General features: G+C 36.0%; 1 protein-coding gene across 2 annotated transcripts in view; it reads right to left on the bottom strand.

Annotated features, from left to right (window-relative positions):
* Positions 1-21803, bottom strand: part of FNDC3A (fibronectin type III domain containing 3A) — a gene marked incomplete at both ends in the record, with an annotated part of 135775 nt that overhangs the window by 18730 nt on the left and 95242 nt on the right. For both annotated transcript variants that reach the window (XM_084234466.1, XM_084234467.1), the window contains 6 exons: positions 624-692; positions 1201-1339; positions 7585-7671; positions 15777-15951; positions 16766-16890; positions 18563-18616. In XM_084234466.1, coding sequence (XP_084090592.1) covers positions 624-692; positions 1201-1339; positions 7585-7671; positions 15777-15951; positions 16766-16890; positions 18563-18616 — 649 coding nt within the window. The remainder of the gene's footprint in view (positions 1-623; positions 693-1200; positions 1340-7584; positions 7672-15776; positions 15952-16765; positions 16891-18562; positions 18617-21803) is intronic.

Raw genomic sequence — 21803 nt, 5'->3', positions numbered from 1 at the left:
TATGCTTAAGAATTAAAGCAAGTATGTTACTCTGATTGAAATATGGGAAATCTCTCATTCATGCAATATACAGGGATAATATTCAAGTCAAAGGGCAAAAAATCCCACTTTTCTTATTTTTGTAAATGTATCCATATATAATCATCTACATGATAGAAGAGGAAAGCCATGAAGTTTCCCACAGGTCAGATATATATTTTCAGTTCATCAGAAGCACCTGATATCTACAGCTAATTTATAATTAGATGGCATTTCAAAAAACCAAAATAAGCCCTACTAGTTCCTATAAACAAAAGCTTCCAATGGACTAAGGACAGTCAATAATTAATGCAATCATTCAAGGGATTATCTAGCCGGTTATAAATCTAACTGAATAAACTATCTTCAGAAATCTTTAGTCTAGGTATACACAAACAAGAAAAAAGAAAAAAGGAAAGTAAATGTAGAAAAAAAGATATAGCAGTGTTATATTTGATTTACTGTATCTCTGGACCTTACAACTGAAAGTGAGTCATAAAAAGCAAAATCCTCAGTGCTACAGAGGTAAAAATTCAAGAGGAAAGAAAAAGAAACATTAGAAAACATGAAGTAATGATAAGGAGTATAAATCTAGTCATGCTTACCATTAGGACCTTCTGCCATTTCCACTACATATTTATTGATGGGTGATCCTCCACTGTCTTTTGGTGGGTCTATTCAAAGAAGCAAAAGTGGTCATTAGCAAAGTACATGCAACTTAAAAATGACAGCACAATCCCAATAAATGGAAAGCCAAATCTAGTCTTGATTAAAAAGAAAAAAGAATCACCTATAATACCATCTCATTACTGTATTATTTTCCCACCAGCTTATAAGCAAATGCTCAATACATGTTTTAAGTGAATAGAAATTTTCTTTTTTCTTGAGCTAGAATGACTCAGGTGTCCTTAGAGACAAATTCAGTAATCTTTCATTTGACACAGTGCTGCTACCCCTGCTCATAGGCCTAAGTGAGCCCTAAGTTCTTCGTGCATGAAATCGGAGCTTAGTGTGAGTACAAAGCTATCCACAAAAGATATCCTCAAAAACTGAATGAATCTTTATCTCTTATTGAACTTGTTTGAGCTTACATTTATTCAAATATCTTAAAAATTAACTTAATATTGAAATAATTTTAACCAAATATAAAAATAGTAATGTAAAAATATGCAAATATCTTACCCCAAGTTATTTTAAAACTGTGTGAATGTATCTTTCCTTTAACTGAAGGTTTTACAGGTACTCCAGGTTTATCAGGGCACGTAGTAAATTCCACTACATCACTTGGATTACTTTTACCTTCTGAGTTGTAAGCAATAACCTGGGTAAAGCACACAAAGACATAAAAATTAAAGCTTGATACCTAATGATAATGGTTTAATGAATATTGATGAGACAAAAAGGATCAATCAAATGATAATTTTTGGATTGTGATGGCTTGTTTATGTAAGACTTGCTTTTCCTTAAAAGGGACTCTGTATATATGAAGTATTCAGTTCTTGGAATGCAAGTGTCAGCCTGACATTTTGATATGAAACAAGAGTCATCACAGTAACAAACTATAATCTGATGATACTTGATAGACTTTAGGCTTTCTTTACTCGTTTTAAAATTCTTTGAGAGTTTAAAAAGATATCCCTAATTCTTTGAATTTCCTTTATTCAAAAGATAGAGTATTTCTCATTTCCTTTGAATTGTACTTAATGGCTTACTTCTAACAAACAGAACACAGTAGAAATGATATGTATGTCTATTTCCTATGGAGAAATTCATGTGGTGAGGAACTGAAGCCTATAACCAGCAGTTATAGAGGAACTGAGGGCTCCTGGCAACTACCATATTGAATGAACTCAGAAACAAATTTTCTAGCCACAGTCAAGCTGTCAGGTGAGTGCAATCCCAAGAGCTATCTTGACAGCAACTTCACAGAGACCCTACATTACAGCCAACCAGCTCCTCACAGCTATTGTATTTGATTTTAGAAATTTAATTATATTTTCACTTATCTTCTACTGAACTGAAGCTCCCCATGTTCAATGTCAGACTTGATATGATTACTCTTCTCTAGACTTGTTTTATCTCTGCTCTTTCCCATCGATAAAAAGCACTACCATCTACTTAGTTGATTGAGTCAAAATCTAGGGAGACACACTTGATTCTTCTTTATCCAAAGCTATATATCAACTCTATCAGTAAAATTTCAATTCTACCTCCACTTACGTTTTCTACTACTTCTACCTCTTTTATCCTATCTTTTCTGAATGACTACAATATATTACTACCTAGTTCTGCAAACTTCCATTTCTGCTCTCAACCTCATCATTCAGAGGGAGTTTATCATTCTGAGTTGAGGCTCCTCCAATGGATTCTCATCTTATTCAGATTAAAATTTAAATTCTTTTTCATGGCCTACAATGCCGTATGTGACTTCACCCCTGACTACCTTCATTTCAGGATCTTAACATTACCAATCACTTCCCCTGTCTTGAAATGTTCTTTCTGATTTTGACATGCTAACTTCTTCCTGTCATTCAGATCTGTTTAAATGTCATTTCTAAGAAGACTTCCTTGACTACCCAGTAATTCTCTATACCTCATCCTATTTTCGTTAAGTTGTACAACACACAATCTGGTATTTAGTTGCTTGTTTACTTTCTAATGCCTCCCAGCAGAGTATTAGGTGTTTTGATCACTGCTATATTCTTAGTGTGTAGAAGAGTACTTATCATAGAGTAGATGGCTCACTAATTATAGGCTGAATAAATAACTTATAGATGGGGACCATTGTGGTATGACACTGTAGACATGGATTTTAATAAATTCACTACCCCAAATAACTCACACAGCCCATGAGAGCTCCGTAAAATACAGTCTAACTGTTCAGGTTTCCTTAAACTTCCATATATTCAAATGAGTTTTCAAATGATTTTTTCACTTTGCTGCTTTATATTAAGACTATAGTAGGGATCAAAACATTTCTCAATTTGGTACTATACAGTGTCTATTTAAACCTAAAACCAGAGGAAATTTTTGATACACTCTAAAACCCATAAAGATCTCATTATGTTTTGAAGGCAATATATTTTAGAATCGCCTCCTTCTACAGTACAGCATGTTTTGAGTTAACCTTATGGTTTTATACCTTTAATTATGTTTGTGGGCACCCTTCCCTGCATTACAAATCACCACCTAATGACTACTACAGAGGGAGTACTCTGCTAGGAACACTGTAGGTATGGTATGATACTTACATTCAACGAGTTTAGAATCTTTATGCAAAAAAGAGGCAATATACTTATCAAAAGAAATAGGCAGAGGAGAAAGATTACCATGACCTAGGTCTAGGAAGGTTTTGAAAAAAGCAAAATGAAGCAGTATTTTGTCTTCATGGGAAAATAGCAGTCAAAAGGGAAGCTTGGGTAATAAAACAGAAATTCTTGAGCATATGAACATAAATAAATAGTAAATAGTGAGCTCTGCTCAGGAAAGGAAGAATAATCAACCTCAATCTAGTGAGGTAACCAGTTCAAGCAAGGAGTGAAAGGCAGTACATTTAAAAAACAATGGGCCAGAATATAAACAACCTTAAACTAAGAAATTGTCTGGAGGGAGAGCTGTGTTTCAGAAAGATTAATTTAGGCATAGAATAGAATTCTGATTAGAAGGTGACAGAACAGTCTGAATACAATTATATAGAGAAAAGGTGTGGAGATGAATAGTCTTTAAGATAGACATGACAGTGATACAAGGTCAAGAGATGATTTATGCAAGGGAGAAAAGGATATACCAAGAAGAAGTAAGACCTAAAGAGATGTATTAAGGTACAATGAAATTAGAGCAAAAGAGAAGAGAAGACATCACAAAATAATAGTAGACAAGATGAGGGAGGAAAGAAATGTGATTATATACTATCACAGGTGTTGACATATAAGTGAATTTCAAGGGTAGAAGATAAAATAAGTTAATGGACCCAATTTTGTGGGATCTCTGGCCCTCCTTGAACTTGGGGCTATTGTCTTGGTACCCAGAGTTAGCTAAATGTATAGTCAGGTAGGGGGCCTCTCACCAAGGACAAAAGTTCTGGTATGAGGAACATACTGGGAAACTAGTATCTGCTGAAAACAATAGGCAGATATTATGACCAGACTAGCAAGATCAGCTGAAGTACCTTACTTGTAAAGATTAGTACAAAGTTAGATAGGAACAGGGAACAGAGACAGTATGCTTTGATTAGCAGGAATTATGAAGCCCGCAAACAATAGGCCTGGTCATTCCACTCCAGCTTGCACCAGACAATAATGCATCCCCCTGCATGTGCGCTGAACCTCGTTCTAAACAAATAAGACTGCCCTTGGATAGGGGCTGCACCTTCTTGGTGTATTCCCTCTAGGTTTCTCATCACTTCAGCCCAGTTTTGGACTTTGAGTAATCTTTCCCTGTCCTGTGCTGCTCCCAATGCTGCCGCTCTGTGAGGTGGCACAATTTCTGTTTTGATTTCTACCTATGAAAAAGTTTCAAAAGCAGAAAGCTAATGGAGAAAGAATTGACCACTTTTTTGAGTGAAGGCATGGCTGGTTTTTTATTAGAGGTTCATGAAGGAACCAGTGCTGGAAAGAATTTAACTTGGCTCCTTTGGGGGCATTAGCAGGTGGGGAGGAGCCAGTCAGCACGATAGCTTGTTCTGGGTTGGACTATACTTGGGCAATATTTATCCACTTTCTCTATGTTGTCCAATTTGTTGGCATACAGATGTTCATAGTAGTCACTTATGATCTTCTGTATTTCCATGGTAACTGTCACAATGTCTCTTATTTCTGATTTGAGGTTTTTTTATTTTTTATTTTTTATCTATCTATCTATCTATCTATCTATCTATCTATCTATCTATCTATCTATCTATCTTTAACAGTCTTGAAAATGCTCTATTGAAATGTGTGACTTATGTGCAGAAGATGTGTTTGAAAAGACCACAGCTTGAAAACTGGTTTTTGAAGCTTCTTACCAACCAAATGAAAAAAAGAAAATCCCTACCAGACATGACTTCTAGTATAACCAGAAGCCTGGTGGAAGTTTTCCTTGAAAACATTTTCTGTCACAGAAACTAAAGAAAACAAAGCTATTATACTTGGAAATTGTTGGAGTCTGAAGTTTCAGAGAAGAAGCAATAGTTCTTGCCACACTGTTAATTGAATTTTTTTTTTAATGACTGGCCAAAAGTCAAAGTCTGCTGACTTATCAACTCTGCTGATTTAAGAAAGAACAAACTAGCTCCTTGTATTTTTTTTTGTTTTTTTCCTATTTCATTTATTTCTATGATTTTTAATATTTTCCTCCTCCAACTGACTTTGGACTTAATTCATTTTTTTTTCCTAGTTCCTTTAGGCTTAGGCCAGATTATTTGAGCTTTTTCTTGCTTCTTGGGTCACATTCCAAGTGTGCAAGTGGGACTCGGCCTTCTCCCTCCAAGAAATCATGAAATAATCCTAGTCAGGATCTTAATGTTTTTAGTCTAACATGGCACTTATGGTCAGGCTGGAGAGCCAAACTGGACAGAATGTTGGGATAGTCTCTGATTTAGCTCACCCGCTGAAATGGGACTTGGAACAACTCATCCTACTGGATTGCAATGTCTTTTACGTACGCTTTTTCAAATATACTACTTTAAGGTGTTTTATAAACCTTATATATTTGGAAATCGTATTTGGAAATTAAAATGACCCAGTGTTCCCCAACTTTTTACTGAAGCTAATACATAAAATAAAGCGTAACAAACTATGTGCTGTATAATCAAATTTTCCATTATCATTAAAATTTTATTTCTAAGGTTCTCAAAGACTCATAAAATTTACTTTTGCTTTTTAATAGTAAAAGCAATTTACAGTAGTTTCTATTATTTATTAGAAATGATTAAATTTGATTAAATAAGTACTGGTAGGAAAATTCAAATATTGAATTTACCAACTAATAAGCATCCTGTTATACTTTGGGGAAAGCTGCACAAAAAATGTAGGCTGGCTTTGATTAATTGGTCTATTAACTAATTCAAACACTATCTGCCAAGAAACAGCAATGTATATCACTGATCAAGTCAGAGCTAAAATATATCTTAGGATATTGCTATATTAGGAAAGATGCAGAATTATAGGAATCTTCATAAAGAATTTTCAAAGTTCGCTAAGCAAGAATGATATGTAGAATCTGCCTTTTTCTGGAAATGATACAAGTTTAGCCTAAACAAGGTTAAGTATTAGTGCTGGGGGTCAGGGATAGGTTGGGTGGAGACAGCAGCACTTGCCTAGTAGAAACTCAGCAACCTGAATGGGACTTCAGGGAAACAGCAAATCTCTTATAACAATAAAATAAACTTACTACTCAGATGTTGGGTTCTAAATACTGTTGTTTACTATAAAAAATACCCAGATACGTAGAGAAATGACCAATTCCAAGGTTGAAGAAGGGTCAGTACAAGATGATACTATAATAATTTTTGTGCCACAATGGAAGTACACAAATTATGATGGGGGCGGTGATGTATGTCAAATGGATTCAGAAGCCAGCTTTAAGGGGCTCTCAACCTAAGAGGCAATTTCAATCACATAATAAATAACCAGAGTAACAAAATACAACCTATTCAATGAAAAGGAATCCATGTGTTCATACTGAAATGAAAGAGAGCTCTTTTTAAAGTATAATAAAAAGCTAATTAATATAGAATGACACAATTAAAAAAGCTACTACTTGACATTCAATGATAATAATAACTGATTCAGGCAAGAATTATCAATGAATATTAAAACTACAGGGTGGAAGTTTGATGAGTAACAATATGTTTACATAGTATTTACAATACATTAATTACAAGGAAAAAAAAAAAGGGAGAAATCAACTTTACAGTGAAGAAATATATATTGTTTTTATCAAGTAACTACCAGTAATGGGATAAACCGAAATTGTGTACCACTTGATATGATGACTGAGAAAGCAACATTATTTTTCTAATATCCCTGCCAAGAAAGTATTCTGTTAAACATTTCATTTTAAAAGATGTCTGTTCACATTAAGAGTCCTGTGAAATATTACAACAGTTTTGAATTTAAATACATAAAGTTTGAGAAGCACTGTTATTAAGAAAGCATTTTTTTTTTAATAGAGGCATGTTTTATTTATTTATTTATTTGTTTGTTTGTTTTTGTTTATACATGCACTGGGTACAGTCAGAAGCGCGGGAGGGTGAGAGAATTCACCAGAGCCAGAGTGGGGAGCAGAGCAGGCAGAAGGACTGAAGTACACTGCTGAGGGGAGCAGCGGGCGGCAGGAGAGGTCTGCGCGCCATGTGGGACCCTCCTCCGGTGGCTGGGGAGCAGCTAGGGATCAAACCGGTGCGGCAGGGGCCGAGGGCAGCTTCGCAACCCAGCGATCAACTGCTGCGCCACCGGGGAGGCCCAGAGAAAGCATTTTCTTAACTAGAAACAGCCAAAATAATTTAAGATTTGCAACCAAATGTATGTACTTGAGTTTAAAATGGCAGTAACAAATCTTAATCTTTTAAGAGCTTTCAAAACTTACCTTAAATTTATACTTTGTACTACGTCTAAGATTTTTCACTGTGTAAGCAAGATCTTCTCCATCATATTTAGGCTTAAAGCCATATCCCTAGAAAGGGAAAAATGAGCCTTCAATTAGATATTTAATAGCATAATCATACATGAAAAGACCCAATCCTCTTCATATTTACTCTGTGCAATGTAATTAAAACTCTTTTCAATGTATTCCTCACCTTGATGACCCTATCTTGAGTGGATAATCCAAAATTGCTTTTGAACATTTGTAAAAGGATGAAGGAGACACTTCCTCTCCTTAAGTACAGTAGCCAAGAGAACATCTTTGTGTTGAAGGAAGAGTAAGAGTGATAGAGTTAGGGCTAACACCAATTCCACCATCAGGAAGCTTATCCCTAGAACTAACAGGAACTTCCCAAACAACAGCTAAACAGTTGAAAGAGTTGGACTAACAGGTTGAACACATAGTTGTGTGTAGGTGAATAAATGAATGGTTGGTTGTGCTGACAGGTGGAGTTATCATTTAGGTTCGGAATTGCTATTTACAATCCCAGTGACAATGCTTCACTACTTTTCCAATATGACTAAAAAAAAAAATTTGACAAACAATTCACATATCATAAAATTTACCATTTTCAAATATAAAAATTCAAAATTTCAGAGTAAATTTCAGAGTATATTTACAAGTCTACAACGATCACTTAATTCCTAATTCCAGAATAAAGCCTGTACTTTCTTCAAAGTACTTACTGTACTTTTTTTGATTAGTCAGTTACCCTCTTTTCTCATTCACTAATATACTCTGTCTCTATGGATCTGACTATATTCATATAGATGGGATGAAATGATACATGGTCTTATGTGACTGGGTTCTTTTCCTTAGCATAGTGGTCCTAGATTTAAAAAAAATTATTAAGGTAACATTCGTTTACAGCACTGCCTAAATCTCAAGATTACATTTTCTCACTATGACCACCACTACCACCACCGAACTAATGGGTTGCTTCTACTCATACTCCCTCTTTCCTCCTTTCCCTTAGGTAACCAATATTTTGTTGTCAAGAGTCTAAGGGTTTGTTATTGCTTTCTTTGTATTTCACAAGTGAAATTACATAGTATTGGTCTTTTTCCTCCTCACTTATTTCACTTAGTATAATCCAGTCTTGAGAAAATGGCAAGCTTTCATATTTTTTTTAAAAGATTTATTTATTTACACAAGTACTGGGGTACAGTCAGAAGAGCGGGAGGGTGAGAGAATTCACCAGAGCCAGAGCAGGAAACAGAACAGGTAGAGTGATGAAATACACTGCTGAGGGGAGCAGCGGGCGTGGCAGGAGAGGTCTGTGAGCCATGTAGGACCCTAGCCAGTGGCTGGGGATCTAACCGGTGCCCCAGAGGCTGCAGGCAGCTATTGTGAATAGTGGCTATTGTGAATAGTGCTGCAATAAATACTGAGTTGCGTTAAGTCTCTTCAAGTTAGTGTTTTCATATTCTTTTTTTTTACATTTTAATGCAAAGTCCAACATTCAATTAAAAATTTTGATATGAATGAGTACATCATCTATTGCATTTTTTACAAAGCTACATAATGGCATATTTCTCTGTAGGAAACAGAGTATCTCCATATTTATTAAATGAAACGAAATTTCAATACACACTTGATTATGCCGGGGTATTTCTTATATAAAAGATAGAATATCACTAACAATATCTTTAAGGAGAGAGGTTTTGGAATTAAATAGAACAGTGAATTCCTTCAAATTGTAGTTGGAAAATTAGGTTAGTAATTTTCCTTTGGGTGACTACCCAGAAGTGGGATAACTGAACCAAATGCTATAGTTTTATTTTTGATTTTTTGAGGAACCTCTGAACTGTTTTCCATAATGCCTACCAAATATACACTCCCACCAACAAAATGAGGGTTACTTTTCTCCACATCCTCACCAAAAATTATTACTTCTTGACCAGTGAAACCCATCTGGTTCTGGATTTTATTTTGGGGGAAGTTTCTGGTATTGCTTCAATTTATTTATGATTGGTCTGTTCAGATTTTATCTCTTCATGACTCAATCTTTGGAGGCTGTATAATTCAAGGAATTTATCCACTTTCTCTATGTTGTCCAATTTGTTGGCATACAGATGTTCTTAGTAGTCACCACCTTTTGTATTTCCATGGTAACTGTCACAATGTCTCTTATTTCTGATTTGAGGTTTTTTTTTTTTTAATGACTGGCCAAAAGCTCTATCAATTCTGCTGATTTAAGAAAGAACAAACTAGCTCCTTGTATTTTTTTTGTTGTTTTTTTCCTATTTCATTTATTTCTATGATTTTTAATATTTTCCTCCTCCTACTGACTTTGGGCTTAATTCATTCTTTTTCCTAGTTCCTTTAGGCTTAGGCCAACTTATTTGAGTTTTTTCTTGCTTCTTGAGATTAGCCTGTATTGCTCTTGACTTCCCTCATAGTACTGTTTTTGCATTCCAAAAATTCTGATATTTTCATTCTCATTTGTCTCCAGATACATTTTGATTACTCCACTGATTTTAGCAACGACCCACTATTTGTTTGGTAACATGTTTATTCTCCACTTAGGTGCAGTCTTACCATTTTTCTTCTTACAGATGATTTCAAAGTTCACACCATTGTAGCTGAAAACATACTTGGTATAATTTCAATTTTTAAAAATTTACGGTGACTTGTTTTGTGTCCTAACACGATCTATTCTAGAAAATGTTCCATGTACACTTAAGAATGTATATTCAGCTACTGTAGATGAAATAGTCTGCATATATCTACTTTGTCCATCTGGTGTATTACAGCATTCAAAACTGATGTTTCCTTACTGATTTTCTGGGTCGAGGGTCTATCCAACAATGTAAGTGGGGTATTAAAAGTCCCCTACTATTACTGTGGTATTAATTTCTCCTGTTAGATTATTAAAAATTGTTTTATATAGTTTAGTGCTCCTCCTATCACATATATATATTGTTACATCATCTTCCTGATAGAATGCCCTCATTATTACCATATAATGTCCATTTTTGGCTTTTATTATTGTTTTTATTTCAAAGTCTTTTTTGTCAGATATTGAGGATGGAAGTCCCAGCTTACTTTGCACATCTACCTGCACTGAGTATTTTTCCCCACCTCTTCATTTTCAGTCAGTGAGTGTCCTTAACTTTGAAGTGAGTCTCTTGCAGATAGCATACAGAATTGTGTCTTTATATATATATATATATATATATTTTGTGGGACCCTTGCTGGTGGCTGGGGAATGAACCGGCGCTGCAGAGGCTGCGGGCAGCCCAGCGCTCAACCGCTGTGCCACCAGGGGAGGCCCTGTGTCTCATATTTTATCTGCTCAGACACTCTGAGTTTAGTTCATTTACATTTAAGGTAATAATGGATATGTATATATTCACTGCCATTTTGTCAGTTTATTTTTGGTTGCAGTCATGTTCTTTCTATCTTTTTCTCTTTCCTTTAATTGTTATTCTTTAGTATGAGTTTAGGTTCCCTTTTCATTTACTTTTATGTTTCTACTACAGGTTTTTGCCTTGTGGTTTCTGTGAGGTTCAAAAATAACACCACATGTATATATTGAGGTACACAAAATTGATGGCTACTTACATTTGAACACATTCTCCTAAGCTGCATTTGTAGTCCCCTACTCTTATGATTGTGCTTGGTGTTTTGTTTTATATATTTATATTTTACATTTGACAGATTATAACTTTATTTACTGCTCTTGTTTTAATCTTCACACTACTTTATAGGTGGTTGATCCACAACGTTTACTGTGAGTATAAATGTTAGATTTTCTTTTTCTCTCTTCTATTCCATGGTTTCTTGCTTTTATTTAGTGCCTTTTCAGTTCCTTAAGCAATTCTTGCAATGACAGTTTTGTAGTGATGAACTCCCTCAGCTTTTGCTTATCTGAAAAGCTCTTGATCATTTCTTCAAACCTGAATGTCAATCATGTAAGGGATGAAGTTTTCACTTTCAGCATGTTGAGTATGCCATGCCACTCTCTTCTGGGTTTGCCAACCTCTTCTAAGGTTTCTACTGAGAAACTAGGCTAGTAGCCTTATGGAATTTCCCTTGTATGAGACACATCACTGTTAAGATCCTCTCTCTTAATTTTTGCCATTTTATTATAATGTCTTAGTGTGGAATCTCTTTGGATTTCTTTATTTGGCATTTTTTGAGTTTCTTGTACCTGGATGTCTGCTTGCTTCTCTAAATTAGGGAAGTTTTCTGTGATTGTTTCTTCAAATATTTTTTTCTTGGTCCTTTCTTCTTTCCTGGGACCTCTATAATGTAAACATCATTACTCTTGATGTTTTCTCAGAGGTTTTTAGGGTATCTTCATTTTTGAAAATTTATTTTTCATTTTGGTACTCTGGATTTATTGCTTTCTCCTCCAACTCACATTTATACAGTCTACTATTGGGTTGACTCTATGATTTTTTAGTTTTATTATATTCTTAAGTTCTATGACTTTTGTTTGGAAGGTCCTTAATTTATTAGTTCATCTATTCTTCTCAAGAGATCAGTAAACATCTTCAGAGCTATTTGCATTCTTCCTCAGGCAGTTTGTTTATATTTCTTTAGGCTCTTTTCAGGAGTTTTGCTGTTTCCACCTTTTGCCTGGCTCTCTGTGTTTAGTTCTGTGGTTTATGCAACACCATCTGTTCAAAGCATTGAGGATTTGGTCTTGCCCTCATGCATGTGATGCCACATACATGTTCTGGAGTACTAGTCCTCTATTTCTCCAAATTAGTCACTCAAGGTATATCCACTTTGTGAGCTAAACCCATGTGTCTGCTGTGTTAGGGTCAGGTCTGGGAGGTCTTGGTCTGTCAGGGGTCTATGGATATTGCTGGGAAACTTGCCAGGGTGTAGCACTTTGGATGGCTTTGGTCTCCACCTTGGAAGAAGGTGCTCCCAGAATGTGGTGCTATGGGGTCCAGTGTTGACGTGTGACTATTTGATGCTACTACAGGAAGAGCACTGCTGTGTCTAGTCTGCCTGCTGTGATGGGATTCACTGGGCGAGCGGAGGTGTGCTAGCAGCAGCCCACAGTGTCAAAAAGGCATTTAGCTGCTGGAAACATGGTACTCACTTAGGCAGGTAGTCTATGGGAGGTGAGCTGGGCTGCTGAAAGTGGTAACTGCACTGTTTGGGGCCTTGCAGGTGTTGCTGACCTTTTAAGTGTGGCTGGGAGTGCTTATCTGTGGCCTTGCTCCAGGTTTTGTGAGTACAGGAGCATCTTTTGGACACAGTGGGTCTTGTTGGTTAGGGGCATAATCCCTTTGCTGTAGTGCATGTAGGTTGGAAGTTTGGATGCTGCCTACCTTGCAGAGTCCTCAGGCTGGGTTCACTAATAGCCTTAGCACTTTTCCATGAGTCTGCATTCTTTTAGCCACATTGTGGTAAAAATCCTGTGTTGACTCTGATTTTTCTCAATGCTTAATTCCCTTTTGTAATGAATTACTTCCCAAACAACTTCGTTTGCTCTGTAGATTTCTTGGCCTGTCTTGTTGGAAGGTCTTGAGAAATCCTGTGAACTCTTTAGAAACTCTTATCTATTTCAGTGCTAATATGCCAGTTTATGGAAGGACTGGGAGCTTTTGCTTCCTCAATTTCTTTCTTTGATCCTGCCCTAGATGAAGCACTGAAGAATTTCTTTGCTGAGGTAACCTTCTCAGTCTTTTCATTAGTTTTCTTTTTTTTTTTTTTTAAACTTTTCTTTTTTCTTTTTATAGAGGCATGTTTTATTTATTTATTTATTTGTTTGTTTTTGTTTATACATGCACTGGGTACAGTCAGAAGCGCGGGAGGGTGAGAGAATTCACCAGAGCCAGAGCGGGGAGCAGAACAGGCAGACTGACGAAGTACACTGCTGAGGGGAGCAGCGGGCTGCAGGAGAGGTCTGCGCGCCATGTGGGACCCTCCTCCTGTGGCCGGGGATCGAACCGGCGCGACAGAGGCCGTGGGCAGCTTCGCAACCCAGCGCTCAACCGCTGCGCCACCGGGAAGGCCCTTCATTAGTTTTCTTTTCCAAACTTGGAAAATGTGGGGGACTGGTCCCCTTTGCTGCTCTGACTGCTGACAAAGGCCTCTTCTTCCTCCCATTGAAGTATACCTGACAGTTTCTAATCCTTCTGTGTCTGCTTCTGCCTGGGTTTGTAGTACTCCTCCCTCCAGCACTTGGAGCAGAAACCCTGCCTTGAGGGTTGCCACAGTAACCACATTCTTTCTTTCTTTCTTCTTCTTTTTTTTTTTTAAGATTTATTTATTTATTTATACACGCACTGGGTACAGTCAGAAGCGCGAGAGGGTGAGAGAATTCACCAGAGTCAGAGCCGAGAGCAGAGCAGGAAGACTGATGAAGTACACTGCTGAGGGGAGCAGCAGGCGGCAGGAGAGGTCTGCGCGCCATATGGGACCCTCACCTGGTGTTCGGGGATTGAACCGGTGCTGCAGAGGCTGCGGGCAGCTTCGCAACCTAGTGCTCAACTGCTGCGCCACCATGGAGGCCCACCACTTTCTTTCTTGAATAGGAGCTCTGAATGATGTTTAGACTTTTAAGATTCATCTTTTTCCTGCTTGTCTGTTGCTCCATGGCTGTTGGGACTCGCTTTTCCAGAACCACTTGATTAGGTCTGGGCCCTACCAATCTACCACAGGTCCTCACACATGCTCTCCCTCTTTTACCGAATGTTTTTTTTTTTTTTAAACTATTTTATTGAGAGGCCACATTTTAACATTTAACATGATATTCTGACAGTAAATATTCTTGATGACAAGTTTTTTTTTAAATTTATTTATTTATACAAGCACTGGGCATAGTCAGAAGCGCGGGAGGGCGAGAGAATTCACCAGAGCCAGAGTGGGGAGCAGAGCAGGCAGAAGGACCGAAGTACACTGCTGAGGGGAGCAGCGGGCGGCAGGAGAGGTATGCGCGCCATGTGGGACCCTCCTCTGGTAGCCGGGGAGCAGCCGGGGATTGAACCGGTGCTGCAGAGGCTGCGGGCAGCTTCACAACCCAGCGCTCAACTGCTGCGCCACCAGGGAGGCCCTCTTTTACCGAATGTTATTTTTGACTGACATTGCTTCAAAGTAGCTCTAAAAAGCTATGGAGCTATAAGATTTAGAACTACAAAACAGTCCTACAACTATACAGAATGAGTAAGAGAATTCTTATTTAGCTCCATTCCAGCTCACAGGATATAAGCACTGGTAACTACATTCAGACTATTACAAAGTCCTAAGTGAGGCTCTTCAAAATCTTCTGTGACACTTGAAAACAGCTGGAGAACGCAGACATATTATTTTCTTATCTTTTAATATGTGCTTAGTTTAGAAAGCTGTGGTGATAATCACCTCTTTTTTTTTAATTAAAAAATTTTTTTTTTTTTTACTTTTATCTGTGCGTAGAACTGGGGTGTAGGCCAGAGAGAATTCACCAGAGAAAGAATGGGGAGCAGAACAGTCAAATACATAATACTGAAATACACTGCTAAGGGGAGCAGCAGGTTTAACAGAAGAGGACTGTTGTGCTGTATGTGGGTTAGCTCACTGGCCAGGTATCAAACTCAGGCCATACTGGCAATAGCACTGACTTCACTCCTAGGCCACTGGGGAGGCCCAATAATCACCTGTTTACTTCACCCAAAACACATATACTCATATACTTACAATCTATGTTAATTCCAGGCACAAACACATTATAAGCAGATTAAAAAACAAAACCCCTTCCATCATATCAAGAAAACAAAAGCCTGAGTTCTCCTTTATTCTTAAACCCTCCTAAACCAAGGATTCAAAGGATCAGAGGAAGGATCAATTGTGGCAATATTTACAGGCACACCATATTTCAGTGTGTGTTGTTTTATTGTGTGTGTGTGGGTAATGCTTTTTTCATAAGAGCCCCCATGGCAAAAGATTTTGGCTCATATTCTTTTTTTTCCCCCAGCAATACGAAAAGAGTATTATTGTACACTTAAAGACAAAAGTATAATGTAAACATATACATACTAGGAAACCAAAATATTCATATGATTCATTTATTGTGATATTTGCTTTACTGAGGTGGTCTCGAACTGAACCCAAATATCTGAGTTATGCCTGTACTATATTAGGATTAATACCACACTTAAGTGTTTCCATTTAAATGACATATTCATACTTACTGAAGTTTCTTCCTCCATCTCTAAAATGTAAGAAATTCCTTCATCTGATGGTGTTCCTGAGGGTTTATTCCATTGCAAGGATAACCAAGTAACTCCAGCCTTAGTTAGTACAGGGCTTGCTGGCATTGAAGGGGCACAGCCTGAGGTGTAATATAAGACTTCTTCACTAAAACCACTGTTGAAACAATTGGGTTTTTAAGAAAACTGAAAAATATTTTTATAGTGAACTTACTTTTGCTAAGCAGTATTTTTTGGAAGATAAGAATTTTTGGTAATTATAATCCAAGTAATAGAGCTTAGATTTGATAATAGCTTTGTGGTAACCAGGTCAGGTACCTAAAAGTGAATTAGTATTCTTTTAAACTTTTGAACTGTTTATGTTCATATTTTGAAGTCTTTGCCTTAATTTATCTAGTCAATGAAAAAATATATATACATTAGCTTACAGAAAGTATGAATTAGTAGTAACTTTCTCTTGGTATATACTGTATACTTTTTAAACTCACTGCCATATAATGTCATTTGCATGAAACAAAACACAAATTCTCACTTATATACTTAAGTACTTGCATTCATAAAGTTCAGAAGAGATCCCTCAAAAATAAAAATAAATTTCAATGGAACTCCTGAAAGTAACTTGTCCTTTTTATTTAAATCAGGCACCATAAATGTTCTTAGAATTCACGACTTTAAACAAAACAATGAAATCACATATGCTGAGAATAAGCAGAAAACTCTCTTGATCACACATTTTTTACTTCAAATAATATATTTACTTCAAGTAACATTATTATACATTATTTGAAAATCTTGATAAAGTTGCTAGTTTTAATCTTTCCTTTGGGTTCCTATGTAACTAACACTTTTATGGCTTTTGCTAAGTAACATATCATAACTATATGAAAGCAGAATTTTTAGTGTGTAATTTGGACTGTGAATAATATACACAAATGTTAAGTTTAAAATACCTAAACTGAAAGATATCTTACCTTGTACCATAGTCATTTTTGGCTGATAGTCTAAATTTACAACCCATTGCTGGTGATAGTTTAGTAATTTTAAATTGCTTCTGCAAGCCCATGTAGCATTGACAAAATTCTCCATTTCCTTTTCCCTAAAAGAAATGGCTGATTATACATCACATGTATAATGCATATGTATATTATTGTAAAAATATTCCACATCAATTCCTACTTGAGAGATGTTAATATAATTTTGTATCTTAATTTTCTAGCATACATTGTAAGTTGTCTTTGTTACATGGATCTTAAGAGAAAGTTGAGACAATACATATCTTTTATATGAAATGATTCATAACATGCTGAAATCAGTAACTGTACAGTAGGTATGTCTGTATACTTTCTTGAACTAAGTATCTTGTTTTAGCTGATGTTAACCTTTCAGCTTTAGTAAAAAGAACTCCATAATTGCCACGGGGGACTGATAGTGGTAGAAATAGGATCTTTGACATGGAAAACTTACAGCTTTCCTCAACCTATAAAAAGTTCTAAGCAAATAATTTTAAGGAAGTCCTTATCCTTCACCAAATCTCTACTAGATAGCTGCTAAGCTTCTTTAAAATAAAGATTTTTGCTAATCCCCCCATATATATATAAATAAAAAAATAAAGAGTTTGCAGCTACTACAGGTTAGATTTAAACACTGAAAGAGTTATAGCCAGAGAGAAAAGACCAATTATAGGTAGTAAGAAGGGGGAGAAAAAAGGCTGCAGTTCAGAACAAGAGTTTTAGAAATTTAGGATGCAAAATAAAATGAACACATTTCTAATTCTCCAACCACTTTTACTTATTGTAGGTGGTAGAGGTAAAGGGTGGTTACGGTTACTTGTACTTCAAAGAAAATTTTATGTCTTTTCCTGGCTGTTTTATTGAATTGTTGTTAATTTTAAAATAATGTTGATAGTTTTCTAAATAAAAAATCCTATCTCTGAATAATGCTAATTTTGCCTTGCAACTCAGTCACCGTAGCTGAATCTCTTTTTTTTTCTCTTTTTATTGGTTCACAATATTGTATATGATTTAGGGGATAGGACTGCACCCTTCAGGTATGTTATTAACCCACACTCATAACTAAGACACCTAAAGTTCTCCATTACAGTCCAAATGCTCTCTCCCCCTTTTTTTCTCCCACCTCCTCTTCCTAACAACAATCTCAGTTCTACAGACAATTTCTTTGGTTGTTATTGGTTTGGTTTTATCTGAACTTTGTTTCTCTATATTCCATATAGGCAACTGTCACCTGTACTAAACTTTACCAAAATACCTTTTCATAATTTATCAAGATGATATGGTTTTTCTTCTGTAGTAACATGATATTTAGGTAATTTTTTTTAAAGATTTATTTATTTATTATTTATTTATTTTTAAAAGATTATTTATTTATACAAGCACTGGGTACAGTCAGAAGCGCGGGAGGGTGAGAGAATTCACCAGAGCCAGAGCGGGGAACAGAACAGGCAGACTGACGAAATACACTGCAGAGGGGAGCAGCGGGCGCAATAGGAGAGGTCTGCCTGCGCCATGTGGGACCCTCGCCAGCTGGACGGGATTGAACCGGAGTTGCAGGCTGAGGACTGCTTCACAGCGTGGGGCTCAACCGCCTGCGCCACCAGGGGAGGCCCTATTTAGGTAATTCTTTAAAAGCTTCTGGAATAAAATCTACATCCTTGTGCCTTATTATTTCATTACTATTGATTTTCCAAACAAAAAGTTATTTCTACCAGAGGTTATGCACACAATTTTAACCATTAAAATAAGTCAACTTACCTCATCCCATTCTAAAATAAAGCTTTGGATTTTAGAACCATTGTCACTAGGAGCCTAAAACAAATACCAAAAAACAAACAAAATGAGTACAAATTTTTTGTAAAAGACATTATGATGGTTTTATCTAAGGAATTTATTATGTTGCAGATGTTTTCTACGACTTAGTCTTAAAAAATTCTGCAGAGAATACAGCAAGATATATATTATATGCCCCCATAATCCTTTGAAATGCAAGGAAAGGAAAAAAAAGAGGTTAGTCAAGTTTTTGAATATTGGGGAATCTCTTTTAGCCAGAACTAAGCTTTTATAATCATTAAAAAACAAAACAAGCCAAAACACTAAACTCTCAGAAGGGCCTGGGAATAGGTGGGAGGTGAAGTCCAGCCTTTGGTCCAGTCCACAGCGACATAAGATGGTAGCTACCACAGGCTTGAAAGTAAAATTTCCTTACAATTTTTAATTGTTGGAAAAACTCCAAGGCCAGAAAGGAGTAGGAGATGGCAATTAGCTGGGATTAAGACACGGCAAAAGATGAATAGAGATGATAAATGGGCCTCCAAAAAAAAAAAAAAAAAAAACACAAAACTTATGAAAACTGAATATATGGCCTTAAAATAGAATGGGGACTCAAATACCTTGAAGCAACCACACCTTGTAAGATTTGTAAAAATTAGTATGAAGATAATAATTCAATGGAGTGGTGAACCGAAGAGCCTTATCAGTGGCAGCAAAATGGCAAAATTCATATAGCTGTGGCAAGGACAATGTTGTAACATACTGTAAATAATTTTTTTGTTCATCTGAAATATATGTCGTGCTATAACCAAAACTGAAAAAAAAAAACAAAACCACCTTTGTCTTTTATCAAAAGGTCTTTATCAGTTTTAAGTATCGACAACTTATCAATCTGTTAAAATCTTTAGTGGTAAAAATTTCAGTTTCTCTTCATTCTTTCTGGGTATTTAATCACTCTAGAATTCAAGACTTTTTAAACCATCTTTCTTTCTTAAATTTAAGTAACAATGGTTTATAACATCATACAGATTTAGACATTTGTATTACTACAATATGCTCATCATCATACAATTGACCTTTTTAACTCCACTTACCTACCCTGCTTCTCCCTTTCCTTCTTCTAGTGACCACTATTTTGTTCTTGTAGTCTAAAAGACTTTTATTATTGTTCATTCATTCATATTGGTTTGTTTCTTTATCTACCATGAGTAAATCAGATAGTGAAGAACTTTTATCTTTAATTGAATTTTCTTTCCCCTATTTCAAACTATTTCCTTAGTCTCATTTAGACGCAGAACTGATCACTACTATATTTAATAATAACCTCAACCAATCTGAAGACATTGTGCTAAGATTCCTTTTACCAAATTAAGTAATCTTAACTTTCAAAATGGTCCAAAGAAGAACTATAATTTTCTGGATTCTAAACAGCTTTCTAAAATATTACCAACTATGTAAGCAGCAAGTTTTATTTATTTTTCCTCAAAAATTTATTATTACAGGACAAGTAAATGTGCCAAGAATTCCTTCATTTTCTCAGTGGGTTTTATCCATATTTCTCAATCCTCACTTGGAACATCTTTTATGTCATTTGTGTCACTATTTTTCTAAAAGTCTTTATTTGATCTTCAAAACAACACTCTGAAGGAGAGAAACATATTACAGATGAACAAGTAATAATAAATCAATATATCTGATTAGGCCACATAATTAGTAGTAGGAAGGAAACAGGAATTACATCTAAGCCTCTGACCATAAGACCAACAGAAATTGAGAGATTTCTTTGGTAAATTATCACTGCTCATGTACTGAGCATGATACGTACTACGAATTTTCCTAGAAGCAGGTGGTTTCACTGACTACTACACTAATTGAGCAGGAAAAAGGGGAACTGGGCTGATTTATGTGTATTTTTTTTAAACTTTTCCTTATGACTATTATATTCCTTCCTGACTACATTCCAAGATGAGGCTTTATTAGGAATTAGCAATAGCAGTTGTGTTTTGTGCAGTTGTAAGCTGCCAGGCCCAATATTTCCATTAATGGTATTATAGAAATCAAACACAATTCAGATTTTTGTTTTGAGGATATAATACTGATATTTTGGAACAATGAATATAGTTTTAGCAGTGTTTATAGTACATATAAACTGTAGGTGGGTGGGAAGCAAAAGGTTAAAAGTTAGGAAAGTCTGTTTATAAATCACAAAATAAAGGGAAGGAAAGACTAGGTTTGATGAATCACAAAATGTAATTTTCAGATAATTTTTGCTTTTTATGCTGAAAATTTACATGCCTTTATTTTGGAAGCACAGGGTAGGGGGATAGGATCCCACCCCCCGCCCCCGCCTCCCCCTGTATGTTACTGTGGAATACCAAGTTTTTAATAACACAAAGGTCCAAAATATTTGCTCAACATTAACACAGATCTTGTGTATTAAAATTGTAATTTTTAATTGGTTAGCATGACCAGAATTTTGTATTTAAGTTAGAGTTTAAGCTCACTGATTGGCATTGCACAGGCAGTTCAAAGTGTCTACAATGAAAAGGGAGCAGAGGAAGGGAATCCAAAGGAAGACTGCAAGTAGCTACAGAGATGAGGGGTGTAAAAATACATTTTCCCAGAGATAATGTCCCCCTTCTAGTCTAGTTGCTAAGGTCTCACATGTACTTTGCCTATTTTTTTCTATTTTTATGAGGATGTTCAAATGTCTACTTTGATTAACCCATGACTCCAGCTTTTCTTTGAGTTAGAGGGGAAACGACTTTGTGCTAAGTCTTTTAACCTAATCTCATTTAGTCTTCTTACCAACTCTATGAAATACTATTTTCTGAGCTGCACAAAGGAGGAAGTGGAGGCTTTAGAGTCCAATAAGTGTTCTACATAGTTATCAAGAGTGGAGCAGAAATTAATTTCGTTTATCTGACACAAAATGAGTATTCCTACAAAGCAGTATTCCAAGGGCTAAGCAATACAAGTCTGCTCAGTTATATTAGCAATAAAGGAAAGTTAGAAATCAATTTCAGTCAGTTTTTTAATCATTACCACACACTGGTAATTCTAAACAGTATCAGTTGGTAAAAACTTCTTTCACTTGCTACCTCAAGCCACTGTTCTCATACCATGTTGACTCCTACAATAATGTTTTTAAGATTGTATGAGGCAGCAGAGTGTAAATATTTGATATTTCAGTCACTAGAGTACTCTAAACCAAATTTCTTTAACT

The sequence above is a fragment of the Talpa europaea genome, assembly GCF_964194135.1.
Source record: "Talpa europaea genome assembly, chromosome: 6".
Classification (NCBI taxonomy): Eukaryota; Metazoa; Chordata; class Mammalia; order Eulipotyphla; family Talpidae; genus Talpa; species Talpa europaea.
This window is presented reverse-complemented; position numbering and strand designations above follow the sequence as displayed.